The sequence below is a fragment of the Agelaius tricolor genome, unplaced genomic scaffold (assembly GCF_023055355.1).
Source record: "Agelaius tricolor isolate 1412-34295 unplaced genomic scaffold, bAgeTri1.0.p SCAF_8, whole genome shotgun sequence".
Classification (NCBI taxonomy): domain Eukaryota; kingdom Metazoa; phylum Chordata; class Aves; order Passeriformes; family Icteridae; genus Agelaius; species Agelaius tricolor.
Window position 1 is genome coordinate 31,464,794 of NW_027269268.1, and position 19,567 is coordinate 31,484,360.

A 19,567-nucleotide genomic window follows, 5' to 3' on the forward strand; every position below is an offset into this window, starting at 1 on the left:
GCTGAGCAGTGTTTACACCAAGCCACGGAATTTTCAGCTTCTCACCACACCCCACCAGTGACCAAACTGGGAACAAGAAGCCATGAGGGGACACAGCTGGTACAGAGGACCCAAACTGGCCAAAGGATACGGCATCATGCTCATTATATAAACCAGGGGAAAACTGGACAGGGGCCATTGCTCAAGAGCTGGCTGCACATTGATCAGGATGAGGTGAGCAATTGTACTGTTCATCACTTCTTTTGTATATTATTATTATCATCATAATAATTATTTTTTTCCCTCCTTTTTCTGTCCTATTGAACTGTGCTCATCTCAACCCATGATTTTTTTTTCTCCCCCAGTTCTCTCTCCCATCTCCGTGGCAGGAGGTTGGTGAGCAAGCGTCTGCGTGGTGTTTGGTTGCCTGCTTGGTTAAACCACAATGCCCCACCCATCATGGGGCACAAAGGGTAGATGAAACAGGAGATCAGACTAAAATGTGTTAAAACAAATTTGCTATAAGCATTTATGAAATTGTTTAATAGTTGCTGATCACAATGTTGACTTAATTCCTATAAGAGCTGTTGCAGTTGTTCTCAGGGTTGTCTTATGTAACACTTTATTTGCTGTGTATGTTCCCTGTTGTGCTGTTTATCACCTCTGGGGCCTGGATTAAGGGTATAATTTTGTTGTACTTTGTAAGACTGGCTTATGATAGGATAAAATTACTGGCCATGAAACTAATGTAGTATTTTTACTCAGCATTACCATCATCTCAGTACTTTGGGAGCCATCTCAGAACTATTAATTATTAATAATTACACTCTTTACCTCTTCAACTCAGAGTGCTAATCTGTGGGGAACACAAGGGAGGACACTTTCCCTTGCTCCTCCACCTTGCCTTTCTCCTTCACCTTCCCATTCTCCTCCAAGCTAGTTAAAACAGCTCTTGAAAAATTTTTATATCCTCAGGATGTTCAAACCAGCATATTCCTGTTGATTCGTCTCCTACTCCTGAATATGTTTCAGGTCATGTTGAAACAACTATTTAAGAATACCACTCAGAGATCTCCCCTAAGGCTGGATAGTCATGGCAGGGTATGGGGTACTAGTAAGAGCCAGTACCTCGGACAGTGCAAACCTCCAATGTTTCAGAACTGCATTTCTGAACCAGTGGAGAATACTGAATAATTAATAAAATATTTGGGAAAATTATGCCATCACCCTGACCATTCCAGAGAGACACAAATCACTGCAGCATGCTGGGGACTGGCCCAACCAAGCCCTGCTCAACACTACTCAGCACCTGCAAGGGGAAAAGAAAGTGTTTGGATCTGATGAGAAAACAACAGGTACTGCAGCTACTCCAACACCTGCAACCTGCACTACAGCTACTCAAAGTTCCCTGACAGGCTTGAGTAGACACAGGCATATGGCTACTCCAACCCCAGTGACTGACACAGCTACTCCAACCTCCATGACAAGCACTGCAGCTGAACTATTGAACCAACCTTTGCCATAATCAGTTGCCCAATACACAAGTAGAAATGTTGGAATCAAAAGTCAACTCATCTAGAAAAAGAAGAAATTCTTCCCTTACTAAGGGAAGAAGTGACAAGCAGACTACCCCAGAGCAGGGCCATCAGGAGAACATGAGAAAGAAGATGCAGGACTCATAAAGGAGAGGGTAGCCTATCCCCAAGTCAGATGTGAGATATGTGAAAAGATTTCAGCCATCATCCAGGTGAGTACATTGTCACCTCACAGCTTTGCTGCTGAGATAACCCTGAAATTAGAAGGTAGGAAAGCCAAACATCTGGGATCCTTTTCTAGGGAAGAGGGCATTGACAATGCAGTAGGAAAAGGGACACAAGTATTCAGCTTCTGGAGCTGACACCTGTCAGGCCCTAGGGAAAGGTATCTCTTCAAGAAAGCTGTTGTACATCACCCAGACAAATGGAGAAAGGTACGTGTGGAAGTTTATACCGAGCTCAACACCATCGTATGCCAACTCATTGTCAGTAATGACCCAGAGAGACAGAGAGGGACAAACTGGGGGTGAATTGGCTGTCCAGCTCTGGCAATATGAAGAAAGTATCTCTGCCCCATTATGGACCTATGCCTCAGCTGTGGAGAAACTGCCCAAAAAACTGTCCTGTGAATTCCAGCAATTCATATATTCTACTCCCCACCACTACAGACCAGTATCTCAGCTACAAGGACTCTGCTCAAGAGAGAGGACAGAGTGACTACACACCATGGGTCACCCTGTGGCTTTATCTGCATGAATTCAGAGATGACATGAGGAAAACCAACCTCAACCCTAGAGGGACAGGTATGGGAGTTCCAGAGTGCTCAGTATATAAACTAGGGGGAAAGGTGGCTAGGGGTCACTGCTTGGGAACTGGCTGGACATCTGTCAGTGGGTGGTGAGCAATTGCATTGTGCACCACTTGTTTTGTATATTCCAATTCTCTTTCTGTTATTATTATTATTATTACCATTATCATCATCATCATCATCATCATCACAATCACCATTATTCCTTTATTTTCTGTTTTATTAAATTGTCTTTATCTCAACCCATTAATTTTAGCTTTTTTTCCCCCAGTTCTCTTCCCCATTCCAGTGGCGGGGGGACAGTGAGCAAACAGCTGTATGGTGTTCAGCTGCCTGCCAGATTAAACCATAACAATCATTTAATTTCAGTTCCTACTCTGACAATGTTTCCATCTTCATAAACTTAAGTGAATAACTTAATTTATGTCTTAAGTCATAACATGTCTGAGATAATACTTTCTTCCCCTTACCATAGGCAAATGTCTATGAACATACTTGCTTCCCCAAATTACAGGAGAGTCAGTTGCAAGAATTAATTAGTTAATGTTCGCAAAGTGCTCTGAAGAGAAAGCACTCTATAAATGCTAATTATTAAATCAAAGGTTTATCTGACTTTATTACCAAACCACTAATAAAATAAGTTACATAGCTGTTGCAGGTTGGAAAAAGCACTTTTACTGTCTAAAAGATATAAAGGTTTTAATTAGTAAATATTTTGAACGCATTTTGCTGAGAAAAAAAAATGCTAACTGTTAATACAGGTTTTCCCTAATGTAAATGGCTACAAAATATGAACTCCTGGATGCTAGTGTAACTTCTGCATATATCATCTAAAGTTTTGTCCCATGGCAACAATATTTTTATTTAAGACACAATTTTTGTAATATTTATGAAAAAAATCGTACTTATGTTTGTCAAATAAATGTTTGTATGCAACAAGAGATTAAAGGTATCATTCTTAGCAGAGAATAGCAAAACCTAATGTATTGTCAAATTATACATTTATACACTTACCATTATTTTTGCCATTTAACTTAAAATCATCTTTTGCTAAGTTTCCAAGCTTCTGCTGATTCACAAGGCTCAGTTCTTCCAAATGCTGTACTGTATTTGCACATATGTGTTCTGTTATCCACATGTGACCACAGCACAAAAAAAATCTAATCTTTTAAGATTAAATTTTAAGCATGCAAACAGATTTGAAAACTTTTCTGTGTAGGCAGTTAGAAAGACTGAATTCTGAAAGTGCCTCCAACTTCAGAAACACTGTAGATCTCTAGCTCCTCACAGCTTGATCCTGCTAGGAGAAACCTTTTGCTCACCTGCTTGTGACACTTGTTTCCCCTCTGGATATAATAATATAAAAATGGGCAAAATAATGATAATATGTTGATTTGAGTGCAATAATTATTGTACTAACAGAACTGGTTCTGATGCATCCCCTTCCTACATACATTTTTGACATATACTTTCTTTTAGAGCCTTCCAAATGATATTATTATTATTATTATTATTATTATTATTATTATTATTATTATTACAAAATTATCAGATAGTGAGCAGTATTTCTCAAGTACCTGGACTAGTGGTTTGAAAAGAAATTTGAAAGTAGATCACGATAATCTTATTCCCTGTTGTAATGTCTGCCTGTGACTGTAGAAAATCAGAAACCTTGAGCCATAAAAGTCCTATTAGCCTGCTTTGCTGAAAGAGAAGAAGTGTGACAAAATCCTCCCTACTTAAAGCTCTGCTGATTGTGGGAGGATAAGGATGCAGTCAGCCAGGCCCATTCAGTGAAGCAATGCAGCCTGGCTGCTGGGGTCAGTTTCTTCAGTCCAGGAGACAAAAATCCTCCTGCTGTTCCCAGTGCTCTCAGCAGGAAGGAGAGGTCCAGGTGTTGCCTCTACTGAAATCAAGGGTCTGCAGCTTCCCAATGCCACAGACGGGTGGCTCCAAAACACACAAAACCCCCTGGGGAAGGTGGGAGTATGTATTCATTAATTTGAGCCATAAATCACAACTTCATATGGCAGAAAAATGTCCAGAAAATGATATGCTGCAGTAAAGGGTTATGTCCATTTCTGTGCTCTTACTATAGCTCTTCCAGGCAGATGGGGACTCAGAGCAGGGATGCCAAATCTTTATCTTGCCTCAATTTGTCAAGCTGTCCCTGAAGGAAAGGTGACTGCAATTTTCTGGAAAGGAGGCAGGGTTCAGGGCTGAGGACAGGAAGGTCCATCTAGGAATAGATGGGAAATGAAAACTGTCCAGGAGATTTGTCAAAATGTTAAAGGGGCCCTTAGCAAAAGAAACCTAAGATTACTGAATTTCTCTAAGCCCAGGGTTTTTTGATTGTGCTTTCTTGGGTTGCAAACTTACTTTATAAACCAAAAATTATTATATCTTTACAGAACAATTCTAGACTACCTAACAAAAAGTTCAAATTATTTTGTGGTTAGTCAAAAATTACACATTGTGAAATAAATTGTCAGTGACATAAAGCAAGATCAGCAGGGCTGAAGTAAGGTCTTAATGATATTTTTGTTGTTATCACTATAACTATTAGCCCTTATTTTTAAAATATCACAGAAAATTGCAGGGCCATTCTAGAGAAAGTTTATGGATTTTAAGATTAATGGGTGGTATTAAGATTATACTAAAATTTGTGAAAAAATAATAAGAATCCCTTAAAAATATTTTTAATACTACATGAATTAAATCAAAATGATTTCAAACAAATTAAAGGTATATACAAATCCTTGCTCAGAAAACTTGAAAATGTATGTCAGCTTCCCCAGAATAATTCTGATGGCATCAGAGCTTAAAAACAGAGGTCTACTTTGAGTCCTGTATTTTGACTTTGTGTAGTTTAGTTTTTCGCATTCTGGTATCACAAGAGATTTTGTTCCATTCATGGATAGCAACAAGATAATTAGACATAATGTAGAGAAAAAAAAGCAGACATGGCCAAGAAATACTTCTGTCTTGTAGCTGGGCAAAAGGCATATTAAATATTAATAAATGATGCAAATAAAATACTGCCTGACAATAAATTATGAAAAAGTGGGAGATGGCACTGGAATGAGCTGAACTTTGGAATACGATGTCAAAAGCAAACAAAAGAGATTCAATAGGAAAAAAAAATTGTGTTATTTAGGGAAGAAGTATGCAGGTTATGAGTAGAGGAGGGCGCCCTTTGTCCTGGGAATCTGTCTCAGAAGAGGAGCTTCAGTCACAGCAGCAATTTTCAGACACAAGCTCATCCCAATGAGGTGGTGTAACAGAAGGAATTAATCCAGTCTATGGCAAAATAAAATGGAAACTGTTGCAGAGGGGGATAGATGCTTCCTATCTCTCTATCTGGTATAAGTGTGACTACTGATGGGGTGTTAGTTCTATTTCTGACATTTCAAAGAGAAAAGAGCTCCTTTATCTGGAGTGGAGAGAAGAGAAAAATGAAAATTATTAAGTGACTGGGAAGTGGGCTTTACAGGGAAAACTTATCAAAGAAGAGATGAAGAAGTTATTTGATCATATTATGTACACTTGCAAAATAGAAATATTCATTTCCACTTTTTCAGGATGAGATTTAAACACATTTGATAAAATACAAGAGTGAAGAATTCTGTGATGGAAATGGTATAGCTCTGCTTAATTCTGGTATATATAAATTAAAATCTATGGAGGTTTTAGGATGTAAAAATCCCCTGCTTGACTTGTTTCAATTAAAAATTCAACAGTTACTAACATTCAGCTCTTTGGGTTTCTTGAAATCATTTGAAGACAACTCTTCTATTTGGTTTGGTATTCCATTATCCTTGCTTGGTTTAGCAATGTAGTTTTCTTCCTACTGGTTACATGGCTGCTTTCAAGAAAGTCTGCTCCTGTGACTTGTCCCAGAACAATTTGCTTATAGAAGTACTCATTAAAAATATCAATAGCCTGACTACACTTTGAGATAATCTCAGATTTCAGAAATCATCCAAATAACAATCCAAGTGGATTATATCCCAGTGTTGGTCAGGAAAAGCAAGGTTTTCCAGAGGTGAAGAAGCCCAGTCATATCCTGGAACTGACACTGTTTGCACTGCACCCAGGCTGGATGCCATCTGGAACATGGGATCAGGTCAAGAACTGAAATCACTGGACTAGCAGGACTTTGCTTGGTGCTGCAGAAGTACCAACTGTCAGGTACTGCAGCAGACAAAACAAAGTTTTGATGGGCTCATTACCCTTTGTCCTTCACCCATCATAGCTTGGCTTTGGTTTTATTCACTTTTGCTATTTCTTAGTTTTCTGCAGGTCCTTCAGTTCAGTGTTTGACATGGTTTCAAAAAAATATGACATGACAAAACCTCATAAGTATTCTGTCATTATGGTTTTGTATATTTAAACATATGAACCCTCTGTAAATAAGTAAAAGGTTATGAAAAAGAATTTTAGTTCTTCAGTCTGTTTGGTTTTTTTATTTTACTTTGATTTGGAAATGTCATGGTTCACTGCAAGCTCATCAGAGTGAGTTTAATGGACGAGAATATATTATTAAAATGAGACTGCTAGAGAAGTATATTGCACAGATGTGGAATACTGTGAATGTGTTACTGTAAACTCTGCTGCATTAAAAGGCAATGTATCATTATCCTTTCTTTCTTGCCTTATAGGATTACAGGTAGGAACAGCACTGCAAGTTCACTACAGTGGGAAAGTTTTATCTATTTTCAGTTTTTCTTCATTTATGCTGATACATCGAAAAAGAGCTCTTAAAGATAAATATATAAAAGCATTACTCTTTCATGCAGTATTATGGACACAAAATGTGCATATATGTGCTTTTGAGATTTTTATTCTATTTTTTGTTTTCTGAAACATGATTTAAGGATTTACTTCATTCAAGAAAATCTCTTTTCATAAACAACTCATTATCTTCTCCTTCCTTGCCTCAGAGTATTTCCTTGCCTCTTCTACCCAAAATAAAACAAAACAATCCTGTGTTAGATTGCCCATGATATATGAAAACCATCTAAAATTTTAAAAATCTGGTTTTCATTGGACAGGTCTTTGTTTTCTCTTAACAGCATCTTGGCATCTGTGATTAGCTATGTCACAGGTAGCTTGGGAACAGCTCCTTCCCTGAAAACAGTGTAGAAGGCACACCAATGGGAAGGGTGTGTACAGCCCTCAATCTCCAGTTGCTGCTCCTTAGAGTCACAGAATATGCCGAGTTGGAAAGTACTCAAAGGATCATTGACTCCAGCTGCTGGCCCTGCACAGGACAACCCCAAGAATCACATTATGTATCTGGGAGTGTTGGCCAAATTCTTCTTGAACTCTATGGAACCACCGAGTCTTCTTCCAGCTCTAGAGTGGCTATTGGTGCTGTTCTGAGGCCACTGCAGGATGTGCAGCACATTCCCCTCCACTCAGCGCCCTTCCCGAGCAGAACCCAGGCTAAGAACTCCTGGTTTGACAGGGACTCTGTTTTTCTGGCTGAGGTGAATGGTTTAAATGCCAGCCCCAGGCACTGACTGGAACAGCAGATGTCACTGTTGGCAGCATGGTCCTTTGCCGCCTGTGCGCAGCAGCAGGGAGAGAGGGACTACAGCCACTTACAACATTCTTCCAAGAAGTGGGGGTGTGGGGGTCCTCCAGAGAAGGGAGCAGCAAGCTTGGTATAGGTATGACAGCACATACTGGGGGCACAGTGACCATCAGTGGTAGATCAAAATCACCGTGAATCCTGGTTTAAGTAGAGGGGGTGAAACTAGATGGAAGTTGTACCTCGTTCTGTATTTTGAAGACATGCTCCACTTTATTTCCTTGGGATGGAAGACCTAATTATGCAATCTAAAAGAAAGCCCAAACTTATTGTTTCTGTGTTCCTGGAGCAAAAAGCACGCTGCTGCATAAGAGTATTGTTCTTCTTTGCCAATTATGTTTGGGAAAAAAGGTGTCCATGTTAAGTGATCAGAGAATTTCTGAATCAATATTTGAAAACACCATTTTTCTTTATATTAACCCACTCACACTTCAATTTGTTTCAATTACTGAACATGACATATTGAGTTGTACAGTCATGTATTAATGCTTCTGTAGAAGAACCAAGGTCTTTTATGAGTGATGATGTCCACAACACCACTGACAGCTGCAGAGACCACAATCCTGAGACAGTTTATTACTTGTTCTGATTGTCTAGAGAGACTAAAAGCAAAGCACCACTCATTCCGAACATCCAGTCGCTGGCTTGCCAGGGCACCTCTGGCCTACAGTTCAAGAAGACAGTTTGCAGTTCAGCAGATTCTTTGGTTTGGTATGTTTGATCTAAAAGGCAATCTTTAAAATCTTTAAACCCTTTAAAGATGTGGAGAAATGAGCAAACAGGAATATCACGAAGTTCAGCAAAACAAAAGAAAAAGCAAGGTCCTGTACCTGAGGACCTCATGCACCAGTACACACTGCAGGCCAAGGTGATCCTTGGTGATACAAGGTGACCAAGGAAGGTGATCCTTGTCCTCTACTCAGCACTGGCCACATCTGGCATGCTGGGTTGTGGGCTGTCCCACAATGATGGGCTGTCCTGTGCAAGAGTCCAGCAAAGCACCACACAAGGATGATTAAGGGACTGGAGTACCTCGCACATGAGAAAAGACTGAGCAAAGAGGACTCTTGAGCCTGGTGAAGAAAAGGCTCAATTGTACCTCATTAATGTATAGAAATGCCTGAAGAGAGGATGCAAACATGGAGCCAGGCTCTTTTCAGTGGTGCTCAGTGACAGGATCAGAGGCAATGGTCACAAACTGAGACAAGGAGTTTCCCTCTGAACATCATGAAACATCTTTTTCCTGTGAGGGTGACCACGCAGTGGAACAGGTTGACCTGAGAGGCTGGGGAATCTCCATCCTTGGAGATACTAAAAAGAATGCCTGGATATGATCCTGGGCAATTGTCTCTAGGGGGCCCTGTGTAATCAGATTGAACAGGATGACCTCCAGATGACACCCATCCAACCTCCATCACCCTGTGATTCCTTTGGTATAAGCATCAACTATATATCCTTTTGCTTTCACCTTTACAGAACAGCTGGTAATCAGCAACAGCTCTGACATTTCATAGCCCAAGGATTATGCATTATTTAATACTTAAATTTTGCAGACTTTGACTAGATTCAAAATATTTTTTTAATTCTTGCTCAGTGTTAGTTTTTTATGGTGTTGGAAGCTGTTTCTTTATTAGTGTGTTTCACTTATGAAAACACAAGTGCAGCTAACTACAATTTATGCTTTTGTTATATTTTTCCACAAAGAAATTCAAAAGAGAGAACTTGAAATATTGTCATGTGTCTTATATGTGGACACAAACATTTCATAACACATGCTTGACCATATGAAATTGATAACTTTTATACATATTTTACCTGGGAATAAGATACCAAAAAAAAGAGGTTTTGTATGAATTATAATGTTTTCCTTGTGATAATAAAGCTTATCCCAAGCATTTCTGAGATCACATATTGAAATCATAAAATTGACATAATTTAGTTCAATAGATTCAGTTCAGGAGCTGAAAGCACCCAACATTCTAATACCTACTCTATTTCATATAGGTATTTTTTACTCCATCATATCACTTAACACAATTCTTTTTTTTGATGCTCACTGAAAAGTGGACATAATAATATCATGCTGTGTTTGTCAAATTGTTTCAATCCTCCAAAAAGTGCAAACATTGGGATTCTGGGTTTTGGATAATCAGACTAGAATGAAAATTGCCACAGAATGATTCATACAAATCAGCAACATCTCTAGCAGTCTAGAAGTGCTAAATCATGGTATTGATGGATCAGTTCCATTTTTGTTATAAATTTACACAGACTGGTTTCATTTTTGCAGCATGGTTTTTAGCCTCACTTAGCAATAAGATAGGATTGAGGTTCCTTTGTTATTGGCTAGGTCAGACATCAAAATACTTCAGACTCATGCAAAGAAACTGTATTTTTGAGGGGAAGGAGATGAAAAGTGGGTAAAGGGGAAAAGAAGCACTTTTTTAATATTAGTTTGGCAACTATACTTCTTTGCATTTAAAATACAATTTTTCATTTGTTAGAAGAAAGGTTCCCGAAGCCTCTCCATCAGTCAGAGAATCATTTTTTCTTTTGTAATACACATGTTAAATACCCCATTACTCCAGTCTACTTCATTCACTGCACAGTGTTCCTGAAAGTACACAGAAAATACAGAGAAGAAATGTACTTCAGGATGCTAAAACATGACATTTCATGTTTCATCTGTTTCCCCCTTAGATACAACACAAAAATGTACACTAAGTGCTTTCTTCTGGCTGAGGTGGGAACACTTAACTCCTTGCAACAGTAGAGAGGAACTGTTAAAAGCATTAGCTCTGTAAACCTGTGACCTTGAATACTACTTCATAAAACATCTTAAATACTTCAAGAAATTAACTGCTGTTCACTGCCAAAGGAGCTGTTACTGAGAAGTTCCTCCATTCTTCCCTTCATGCCAATCAGCAGTAATCCTCTATTGCTGGCCAGCTTCTTTCTTACATGTGGCCAAAAGAGAAGACCAGGCTCTTGGGACCCTTCCTGGCTAACCAGACATGCTTTGTGGTTTTCCAAAGCCATTAGGCAGCAGTGAATATACAGAGTAATTCCACAGACATGACGAAATGTAGGAAACCTAAATGTGTGTACAAGTATCAGAAATACACAAAAGATACAGTGAGACTGTTACTATGGGAGGTTTAATACCAAGACTGCATCAAGAATCTTTTGGGAATATGCATCAGACAATAATTTGAACCTCATCAGTTCTAGGGATTTTGGAACAACCAAAATTCTCCATCTTCTTTTCTCTTTGTCCACAGAAATTTCAGCAGTATGAATCAGACTTAACAGAATGAAATGTTAAATCAGTTTAATGAGTGCCTTGAGGTGAGTTTGAGAAGATTTTACCATGAAAACGTTGCTCACATTTCCGCAGCTAACTTTGAGGCAAAGTTCATATCATTTCCATTCTAAACTTTTAATTTTCTACTCTAAACTTTTAATCAGACTAACACTAATTTAAACTCATTCTCTGTGCTTACTTTCAGATTCATATTATGACTGAAAACATGTGATTGCTCAGTATTTTCTCCTGTGCATGCCTGAAAGCCAAAAAAAAAAAAAAAAAAAAAAAAAAAAAAAAAAAAAAAAGCCAAAATTCAGGGAAGAAAGGGCTAGTATATTAATTTGAAGCAGAACCTGGCATAGTCTTTTTTCACTGATACTCTGGGAAATCTTTGTAGAACTGTCTAAGCAGCAAGCTGTTCAAATGGATGTAAGTGGATAGAGCAGGCTTTGGAGTAACAAGAAAAGCTGGATGAGCATAAACATTATCTGGCTCCATCGATTCTGCAGAGCTTCATCATAAATTCAACCAGAAACAGTATTATTCAAAGATCTTTTACTGTCAGATGTATACATGCATCAGAAGCTGACAACAGTAAAAGCAGCACTCCTCCTCCTTTCCTCCCTCATGCATGTACACAGTTTTTCTTTGCAGGACTTTTAAAACACTTTTAAAAAGTAAGAATCTCACTGTATATGGGAGAATTTTTGGTGTGTGCTTTCTTCTTTGAAACCATAGCTGTCAGATAAAATTCACCATTATTAAATAAATATTTATAATGCTGAAAATACGGATTACTTTTTAGAGTTCTACAGTAGCTACATGTGACGGAAGTCAGACTCATGGAACATATTCGGTGGTTTAATTGTTCAAAAAAAACCCCAATGTAACCAATAAATATTTTTGTCAGATGCTTCTAGAAATTAATTCCGTTGCCATACTTCACAATTCATTCTATACCCAAAATCTGCATGCAAGCAGTGAAAGCTGAGCTATGGAAATTTTCAGGGAAACTGCTGCAGCTCCTGCTTCAGAGGCATTTGAGGATAGTAGAAGTTAGAGCTGTAACAGCTGTACATTTCACCAGGGATGACACTCCAGTGGATCATCAAATTAGGGGAGTCTCCTATTAGGGAAGGACAAGGTACAAACACAGGTTTATTTGATCACAGTCAGTTCCAGGAACAGCCTTATTATGAAAGAAGCAGCAAGCAGGGAGTATCAGGAGATTAACTACATTAGCAAAGACTGGAGTGGGTATGTTTCTTGTTATGTGACAGGATACAAGTACAGGCCTTTGAAGACTTCCTTTGGATACATTTCCATACTTGTATTCTGAATTTTCACAATGACATTTTTTCTTCTAGTCAACACAAAACATTTTTTTTCTAGTTATGATTCTAATTCCCTTTAGCTCAATTCTTTAACTATGCACTACTTACCATAGGAATTTCTTCAGGCCACTTAAACGTGCATATGCGAAGCAAAAGATAGGAATGATTAGCTCTTCCACATTGATTACCTCTTGCTATCCATCATATTTTCTGATACTTAAATCATGCCACAGCTAGATTGTTTTGTGCTTTTGGAGACCTCATTCATATGAACCCTTCTGTGTTTTGAATAAAGCATGCTTACATCTTCTGAACTTTGGTGTCTCATGTAATTAAGCCAAACAATCTGTGGTATGCTGTCAGCTGACCATGTCAGCACAACATGCTAGGCAGGTTATCAGTTGAAATGCAGGAGGTACACTTGAAAAAATACCTTCAAAGAGCCATATGTTCTCACTGGCAATATTAAAGGTCTGTTTACACAAATAACACCTACTTTTTGTCCATCTGATGTCAAGCACTGTCATGCCTAAGTAGCCCTAAACCAGCATTCTGGACTGTAGACTCTAACAATGGAGGGAAACACAATGAAGTACTCAAACAATGGAAAATAGAGGGAGGAAGGGGTGAGCCTAACACCACGCAGCAGTTTATACTTCAGCGTAAGCACATCTGTATATTGACACACAAGCATATATGTAAAAATTAGACAACTATGCAATGACTTCAGTGTATTCATTTTCAAAATTTAAGAACTACAATTTCCATTTATTTAGGAGAATTAAAATATTGATGTCTTCTTATGAGAAGTATTATATTGGTAAAGATGGTTATAACTTAGATCCACATCCATGTGGATCTCATCTGACCAAAAATCAAAGATGTGGGTCTGCCTGCCTTGGTGGTGACAGAGAATAGGAGCTGAGTATTCCCTCAGGTGCCATGACTGCCTTCAGAGGAATTATTGACACAAATGATGTTCCAGTTTTGTCTTGGTATAACAGATTTTCTAATTTTATTTTTTCTTCTGTGTGAATTATTTAGGGACTGACTAGGAGTACGGGAGTGCTGCTGTATAACAGGCCTGCTTTTTTAAGATGGAAAAGGCTATATTGTTATAAAAGCTCCTGGGTAATGCCAAAGATCAGTAACTGGCAGAAAGAAATGTATATCCTCTATAGATTTTTATCAACTTACATATTGAAATGTCTTATTGATAATGCAAATGAACTTTAAAACAGAAAAGGAAATTCACTTTATCCTGTCCCACAACTGTCACATGTAATTTCTCACTATAGGGCAACACCTATAAACAAATTATAAAATTGAGTATGTTTAAAAGGACACAAACTAAATGCTTGGTAAATGTGGAGATGCTTTTTTACTGATGGACAAGAAAACTGGCCCCTAAAAATCAAAAAGCTCATTGAAACAATATTGTCAATGAAAAGAAATGCATCTGTCTCTTTAATAGCCAATGATCCTGCTGCATTCCCTAAGCAACTCAACTCTTATGGATATTCAGAAGATCCACAGATCAGTTTTTCTCCACTGTTAACTACCAGGACCTTACTTCATGTATGAAGTACAGTTAATGTATAGTTTCACTGCACATTACCTTAGACATCAAAATCTTCAAAAAAGTCTGGAGGAGGGAGGCATATGGGTCATTTGGAGCCAAGATTGCAGAATAAAATAATAAAATGCAGATCTTATCTGTACCAGACAGGCAATTAGCTAAATTAAAATAATATCTTGCTGGTACATTTTTCTATTTAGGAGCAGACCCAACAGTAGGACTTAGATAGCTGTAAATGAGTTACTTCAATGCTTATCAGATATGTGGCCTCTGAAGTGGAATCCAAAAACTTGTTATGCACAGAACAAGTCCAGTACTTAATAAGTGTAAATTGCCCTAGAAGAATAATTTATAGAGCTGAGTACTAGAAACCTATAATGGAGAAGATAAACAGACATTATAAAAACCCAAAACCAAAATGAAACAAAAAGCCCCAAAATCCAAAATAAACCCCAACAACAAAACAAAAACAAACAAAAAGCCCCAAACAAACAAAAAAAAACCCCACCACAAAACCAGCTCTGGGTTTGAGACTTCCTCTCCCAGGAAAATCTTGTCACTTAAAACCGGTAACCTTAAATGAAAAGAAATAAAACATTCTAGGAAACAGGGACTTGAGTTACCTAGGAGTTCTAGCTGCTAAACTAGAGAGTCATATTCCCCCATTGATGCTCTACTTCTGGTGCCAGATCTTGGGAATCAGATACACATGCAAATTAATAGAGCTCATTAAGTTACCTTCTATCAGCTGAACCATGGTAACCAGCCTGGGGTACTCTTCTCCTGTGGCAAATGAGAGATAAACACTCAGTAACTCACACCTGGTGTCTATACTTAATGCGATTTAGCTGCTTGCTTTTCAGGCCACAACAGTCCGGGGCACCCATGGGGTACACGTATTCTTCACTGATGATTCTGTTAAAAAACCCCAAACCGACAAACATACAAAAACAAAACTAAAGACACTAAGTTTAGGTACTTCCATGGTTAAAGAGGGGCTCCCATTTGTATTTAAATTTAGAACTCAAGTATTTTAAATAACAAGGTCCTTTTTAGGAACCCTTTAACCTTACTGGACTTTAGCGAGAGTTCACAAGGATGTGAAGGGAGGTTGGCGGGACCTGAACGGCTGGGAGAGGGGACCCGACACCGCCCCGACTCAGGGCACGGAGAGAGGCAGCGGCCAAGCTGCCTTTGCCCGGGGCACGTTCCCCGCGCTCCGAGGGCCAGGACATGCTCCGCGACAGCGTCTCCTGCGCCGCCCGGTGCAGGGCCGCAGCAAGTTCGCAGACAAAGAATGGGGAGCGCCGCTGTCCGTCATGCCGGGCGCTGCTGTCTCCCGCGGGGCGGCGGTGACCGCGGGGCTCCCGGCCCCGCCAGGCTGCGGGGACGCGACCGGAACGCCCGGCACCGCCCGTCCCCCGCGGGGGGCTGTCTCCTGCCCCCACGCCGGCCGAGCCCCCGAGCAAAGCTCGATGGAAGCAGGCGGGCCCCTCTCGCAGCCTTTGCCCCGCTCCTGCCCGCCGGCCGGCCCTACGCGCTGCCCCGCCGGCCGCTTCCGCGCCGGATCCGCGGCCGGGGCCTGCCCGGCCCAGCCCGGCGGGCAGCGCGGCCAGGGTTAACCCTGAGGAATGCGGCGGGAGGAATGTGCATGCAGATGAGATGGATGCTAATCTCATGCTAATGAGCGGCGGCCGCGGCCGCCCGGGGCTCAGCCGGGCTCCCCGCGCCCAGACGGCAGCTGGGCTCCGCCGGCAGCCCTGACCCGCCGCCACGGCGCGGGCGAGGCGGCAGCCGGGCATGGTGGACTGAGACCCGGCAGAGGGCTTCCCTGGGCTCCCGCGAGCCCCCGCTCCCGGCCCCTTCCCCGGCCCGGCCCGGGGCTTTTCCCGCTTCCCGTCTTTCTTTCTGTCCCTATGGAGCAGCTACCCCCGCCGACCGACCATGCCTAGGAAAGCGGGGAATGGGCAGCTTCCCTTACCCGATGGCTGGGAGGAGGCGAGGGATTACGACGGCAAAGTCTTCTACATCGACCACAACACCAAGCAGACCAGCTGGATCGACCCGCGGGACAGGTGGAGCGCGGGCAGGGAGGCGGCGAGGCCCGGGCGGGCGGTGGGCTCGGAGCGGCCCCGCCGGGAGGGACGGGCGGGGGGCGCGCCGGAGGGTCCCTTCTAGGGCCGGGGAGCGGGGGGACAGGAGAAGTCCCTGCTTGCAGCCGGGCACACCGTGCCCTCCTGCCCACAGGCACGGCTATAGGCTTGTTTCTAAGCCTGTGGCGTGAGTTGGTGTTGGGGCGGGGAGGGAGAAGCCTGTAGAGTTCCTCTAGGAGCGGCCGGGGGGTTGCTGGCGTTTGGGGAGTTCCGACAGGTACCAAAGTTTGCAAGTCCCTCCCAAAGCGGAGGCGCTGGCTCCTCGCCCTCCCTTTCCTCTCCCCCGGGCGCTGCGGAGCGGGGCCGCCTCCCCCCTCCTGGCTGGCGGAGCATCCCGGGCGCGGGGCCCTGCCGTGTGCCCCGCTCCCCTGGCCCGCCCGGCGCCGTGTGCGGGGCTGCCGGAGGCCTCGTGTGCTCGCTAGGCCTCAGCGAGCCCAAACCCGCTCAGCCCCCGCCGGCCGGAGCCCGCCGTGTGTGCTGCCCCTCCCGGGCTGAGCTCCGTAAAACTCCTGTGGAAATGCTTTGGCGAGTGAAGGACCCTGCGCCGAGGCTGCTCGTCCCGCAGTGCCCGGGCAGCTCTGCCGGCTGGACACGGATGCTGGCTCTGTGCTGGACACGGATGCTGGCTCTGTGCGCCGGCTTCAATGACTGTTTGTAATAGCTGCATCACAGGCGCACAAGATACCTCAAAAACGTATCTTTTGTCCGAAGTGCTGCTGCTGAATAGTAATGACACCCCAAAACTTTGTGCGTATTATGAAATATGGTGTTGCAGTTGGAAAAAGTGCAGTCTTATTATTTAAAAAAACAAAACCAAACAGACTTCTAAAAGACACTATAAACTTATGAAAAAAGCAGCACTGAATTATAAATGAAGGCCTTGGTTTATGTTTCTCAGGTGAACTTAGGAAAGGTGGTGGTGGCGAAGCTTGCTGGCTGCAAGTTGCAGAGGGAAGTTTTGACGAGCATCATGTGCTGTGTAAGGCCTACTGCTCAGTCTTACTTGCTATAACAGCAAATTCCAGTAGTGGCGAACTTCATGCTTAAATTCCTCTATACTTCGCAACATGTTAATTACCTTGTAAATATTATGAGGTGATAAGGTATACAGGACAATGTTATTTATTACACCTGGCATTCTTGGGTGATTTTTTTTTTTTTAATGCAGGCAGTATAAAATTTCTGCCTTTACTGTCTCTAGAAATAGAGGATATGAGGTTTTGTTCAGTTTTAGACCTTAAATGTGTGTTTTCAAAGCGGAATAAAAGATAGTATGATTGAGGCAAAGCAAAATGTGATATGGAATGTACTTGTTCTAATACTGCCTCAATGAGTACACTACTAATTCAATTTAATACATTCTGTAGTCCTGAAAAGTTCAAGACTATTCATATTTGATGGTAAAATTTGAGTCTTCACTCTCATTAACAGAGTAGACAGTGACATAACACTTGTGTGTTTGCCATCCTGTAGGGATAGGATAAATATAATTTCATTAATGCCTTACAGGTGAAAGGGAAACCAAGTCCTGAGACCATACTCCCTTAGTTCTCATTACAGATTATAAAGACCTTTTCAGAGTAGTAGTGTTTGAAATAATTGTTAACCTGCGTCAGTCATGCAAAACAAACAAAAAGGGATTTTGCCCTAGGTACTTAAGAGAATCCATGCTTTAGTGTACATGGCTCAGCCGTGAAGCTGAATTGCCTGCACAGAAGAGAGACTGACAAGCCCATTTGATGTGCAAGTTGCAGTATTTTTATTTACAGTATCTTTGTTTGCAGATTGTATTTATATTGGTGACCTGTATCGGAAAAACTAATAAGAAATTGGTGCAAGTCTTGTGGTGTTTTTGCTTTAGATTCAGTTTTATCTTCCATGTATTTAGAGCCTATACATTTGGAAAGCATACAGGAGATTATTTGGGCTTGCTGTCAGAAAAGTTGAAAAGTGATTTTCCAAGTTTGTCAATACAATAAAAACTGGATTAATGTTGTTTCTAAAACTCATAATGAATTGTCAGAATGAAGGTAATAGATTATAAAGAATGACTGAAAACTTGTTGCCTTGTCTGGTGATACTTTAGGACTTTTTTCCCCCAACTATTTTCTCTCATAGAGATCATAAAGTTTTCATGGTGTACCTGTGGAATATTATAGTACACAGGCTTCCAAAATGTTTCATTGGTAAGGCAAGTGTAAAATAGATAAGTTTTTACTGATAATATTCCTTCTGCTGATGTTACACTGCATTCCCTGGACGATTATATAGAAAAGCCATGCTTGATGTTCTAAAATAATTTTTATTTTCTTTGATTTAGAAGATACAAATACTGAAGACTAGTGCTGTGAGACATTAGCCATATGTTTGTAAATTGCCAGGTGTATTTGAGCACAGTCGGGAACTTTGTTACTGGTTTAAAATATTCACATCTAGAAATAAGAGGACAGTTGAAAATGCCATATTCGAAAGCTTCTTGGAAATTTGTGTTTGTGGTTGTTGTGCTTTTTAATATTTTTTTCCTGTGTTCTTTTGTACAACATGTATTTGTTACTGCTTAGGTGGTGCAGGTCTGTTAATACAATTATAGCCTTGTGTACAACTGTGGAAAAAAACTTACATCAGCTTCAAGCTTGGGACTCAGTTTTCAGTTTTGCCCACTTGATGTATTTGAATAATCCCACTGATGTTAGAGAATCTCACACTTTCAAGGGCAGTAGTGACTTAGCTTGTCTTTTGGGAGTGTTGTGGGAGCTCCCACAACACTCCCAAATGGGGGAGTTCCCACAACACTCCCAGATGGGGTTTTTAATGTTTTGCAATGTTCAGCAGTGATTTTTCTCTCCAACTACTTACTGTACTGTGCTGATTTGTTTTAAAGGCTAGTGTCCCAAAAGAGAGGGCCACTTGAACTTTAAGATCTGTAATTCAGATAGAGAGACATAAAGGCAAGAATGTGAGACTTGTAGCAACATTTTCAGTCACAAATATATAGATGTGATTTCTCTGTTCATTACTCCCTCTAGCTACAGCAAGCTGAGAACTTGCTGGTCATGACAGTTCTTCTGGAACTGGCTTATTGTAAGCAGAGAAACAGACCAAGTATAAATTTTATCCTCCTACTACTTGACGAAAATATTAGAAGATAGCTATGGACTGAAGAGGATGAAGCAGATGAAAAGGGGAGAAAGGGTTAGAGGAATGCATACTGTTTTTTGAAGTTCCCTTGAAACTCTTTCAAGTTCTTGGAATACTGAGTAATTGTAAAGTATTGCT

The 19,567-nt window shown here is 41.0% G+C and overlaps 2 protein-coding genes across 3 annotated transcripts in view; one reads left to right on the forward strand and one right to left on the reverse strand.

Moving 5' to 3' along the window:
* DCTD (dCMP deaminase) overlaps positions 1-19,567 on the reverse strand; it is a 214,487-nt gene that overhangs the window by 43,064 nt on the left and 151,856 nt on the right. The window contains exon 2 of one of the 2 annotated variants that reach the window (XM_071432164.1): positions 14,877-14,921. The exons of the other annotated variant lie outside the window; for it this stretch is intronic. The gene's annotated coding sequence lies outside the window, so the exon portion shown is untranslated. The remainder of the gene's footprint in view (positions 1-14,876; positions 14,922-19,567) is intronic. 2 annotated transcript variants of the gene reach the window in all.
* Positions 15,865-19,567, forward strand: part of WWC2 (WW and C2 domain containing 2) — a 99,629-nt gene continuing 95,926 nt past the window's right edge. Inside the window, exon 1 of the mRNA XM_071432160.1 lies at positions 15,865-16,213. Within this exon, the coding sequence (XP_071288261.1) occupies positions 16,083-16,213 (131 nt within the window). The 5' untranslated portion in view covers positions 15,865-16,082. The remainder of the gene's footprint in view (positions 16,214-19,567) is intronic.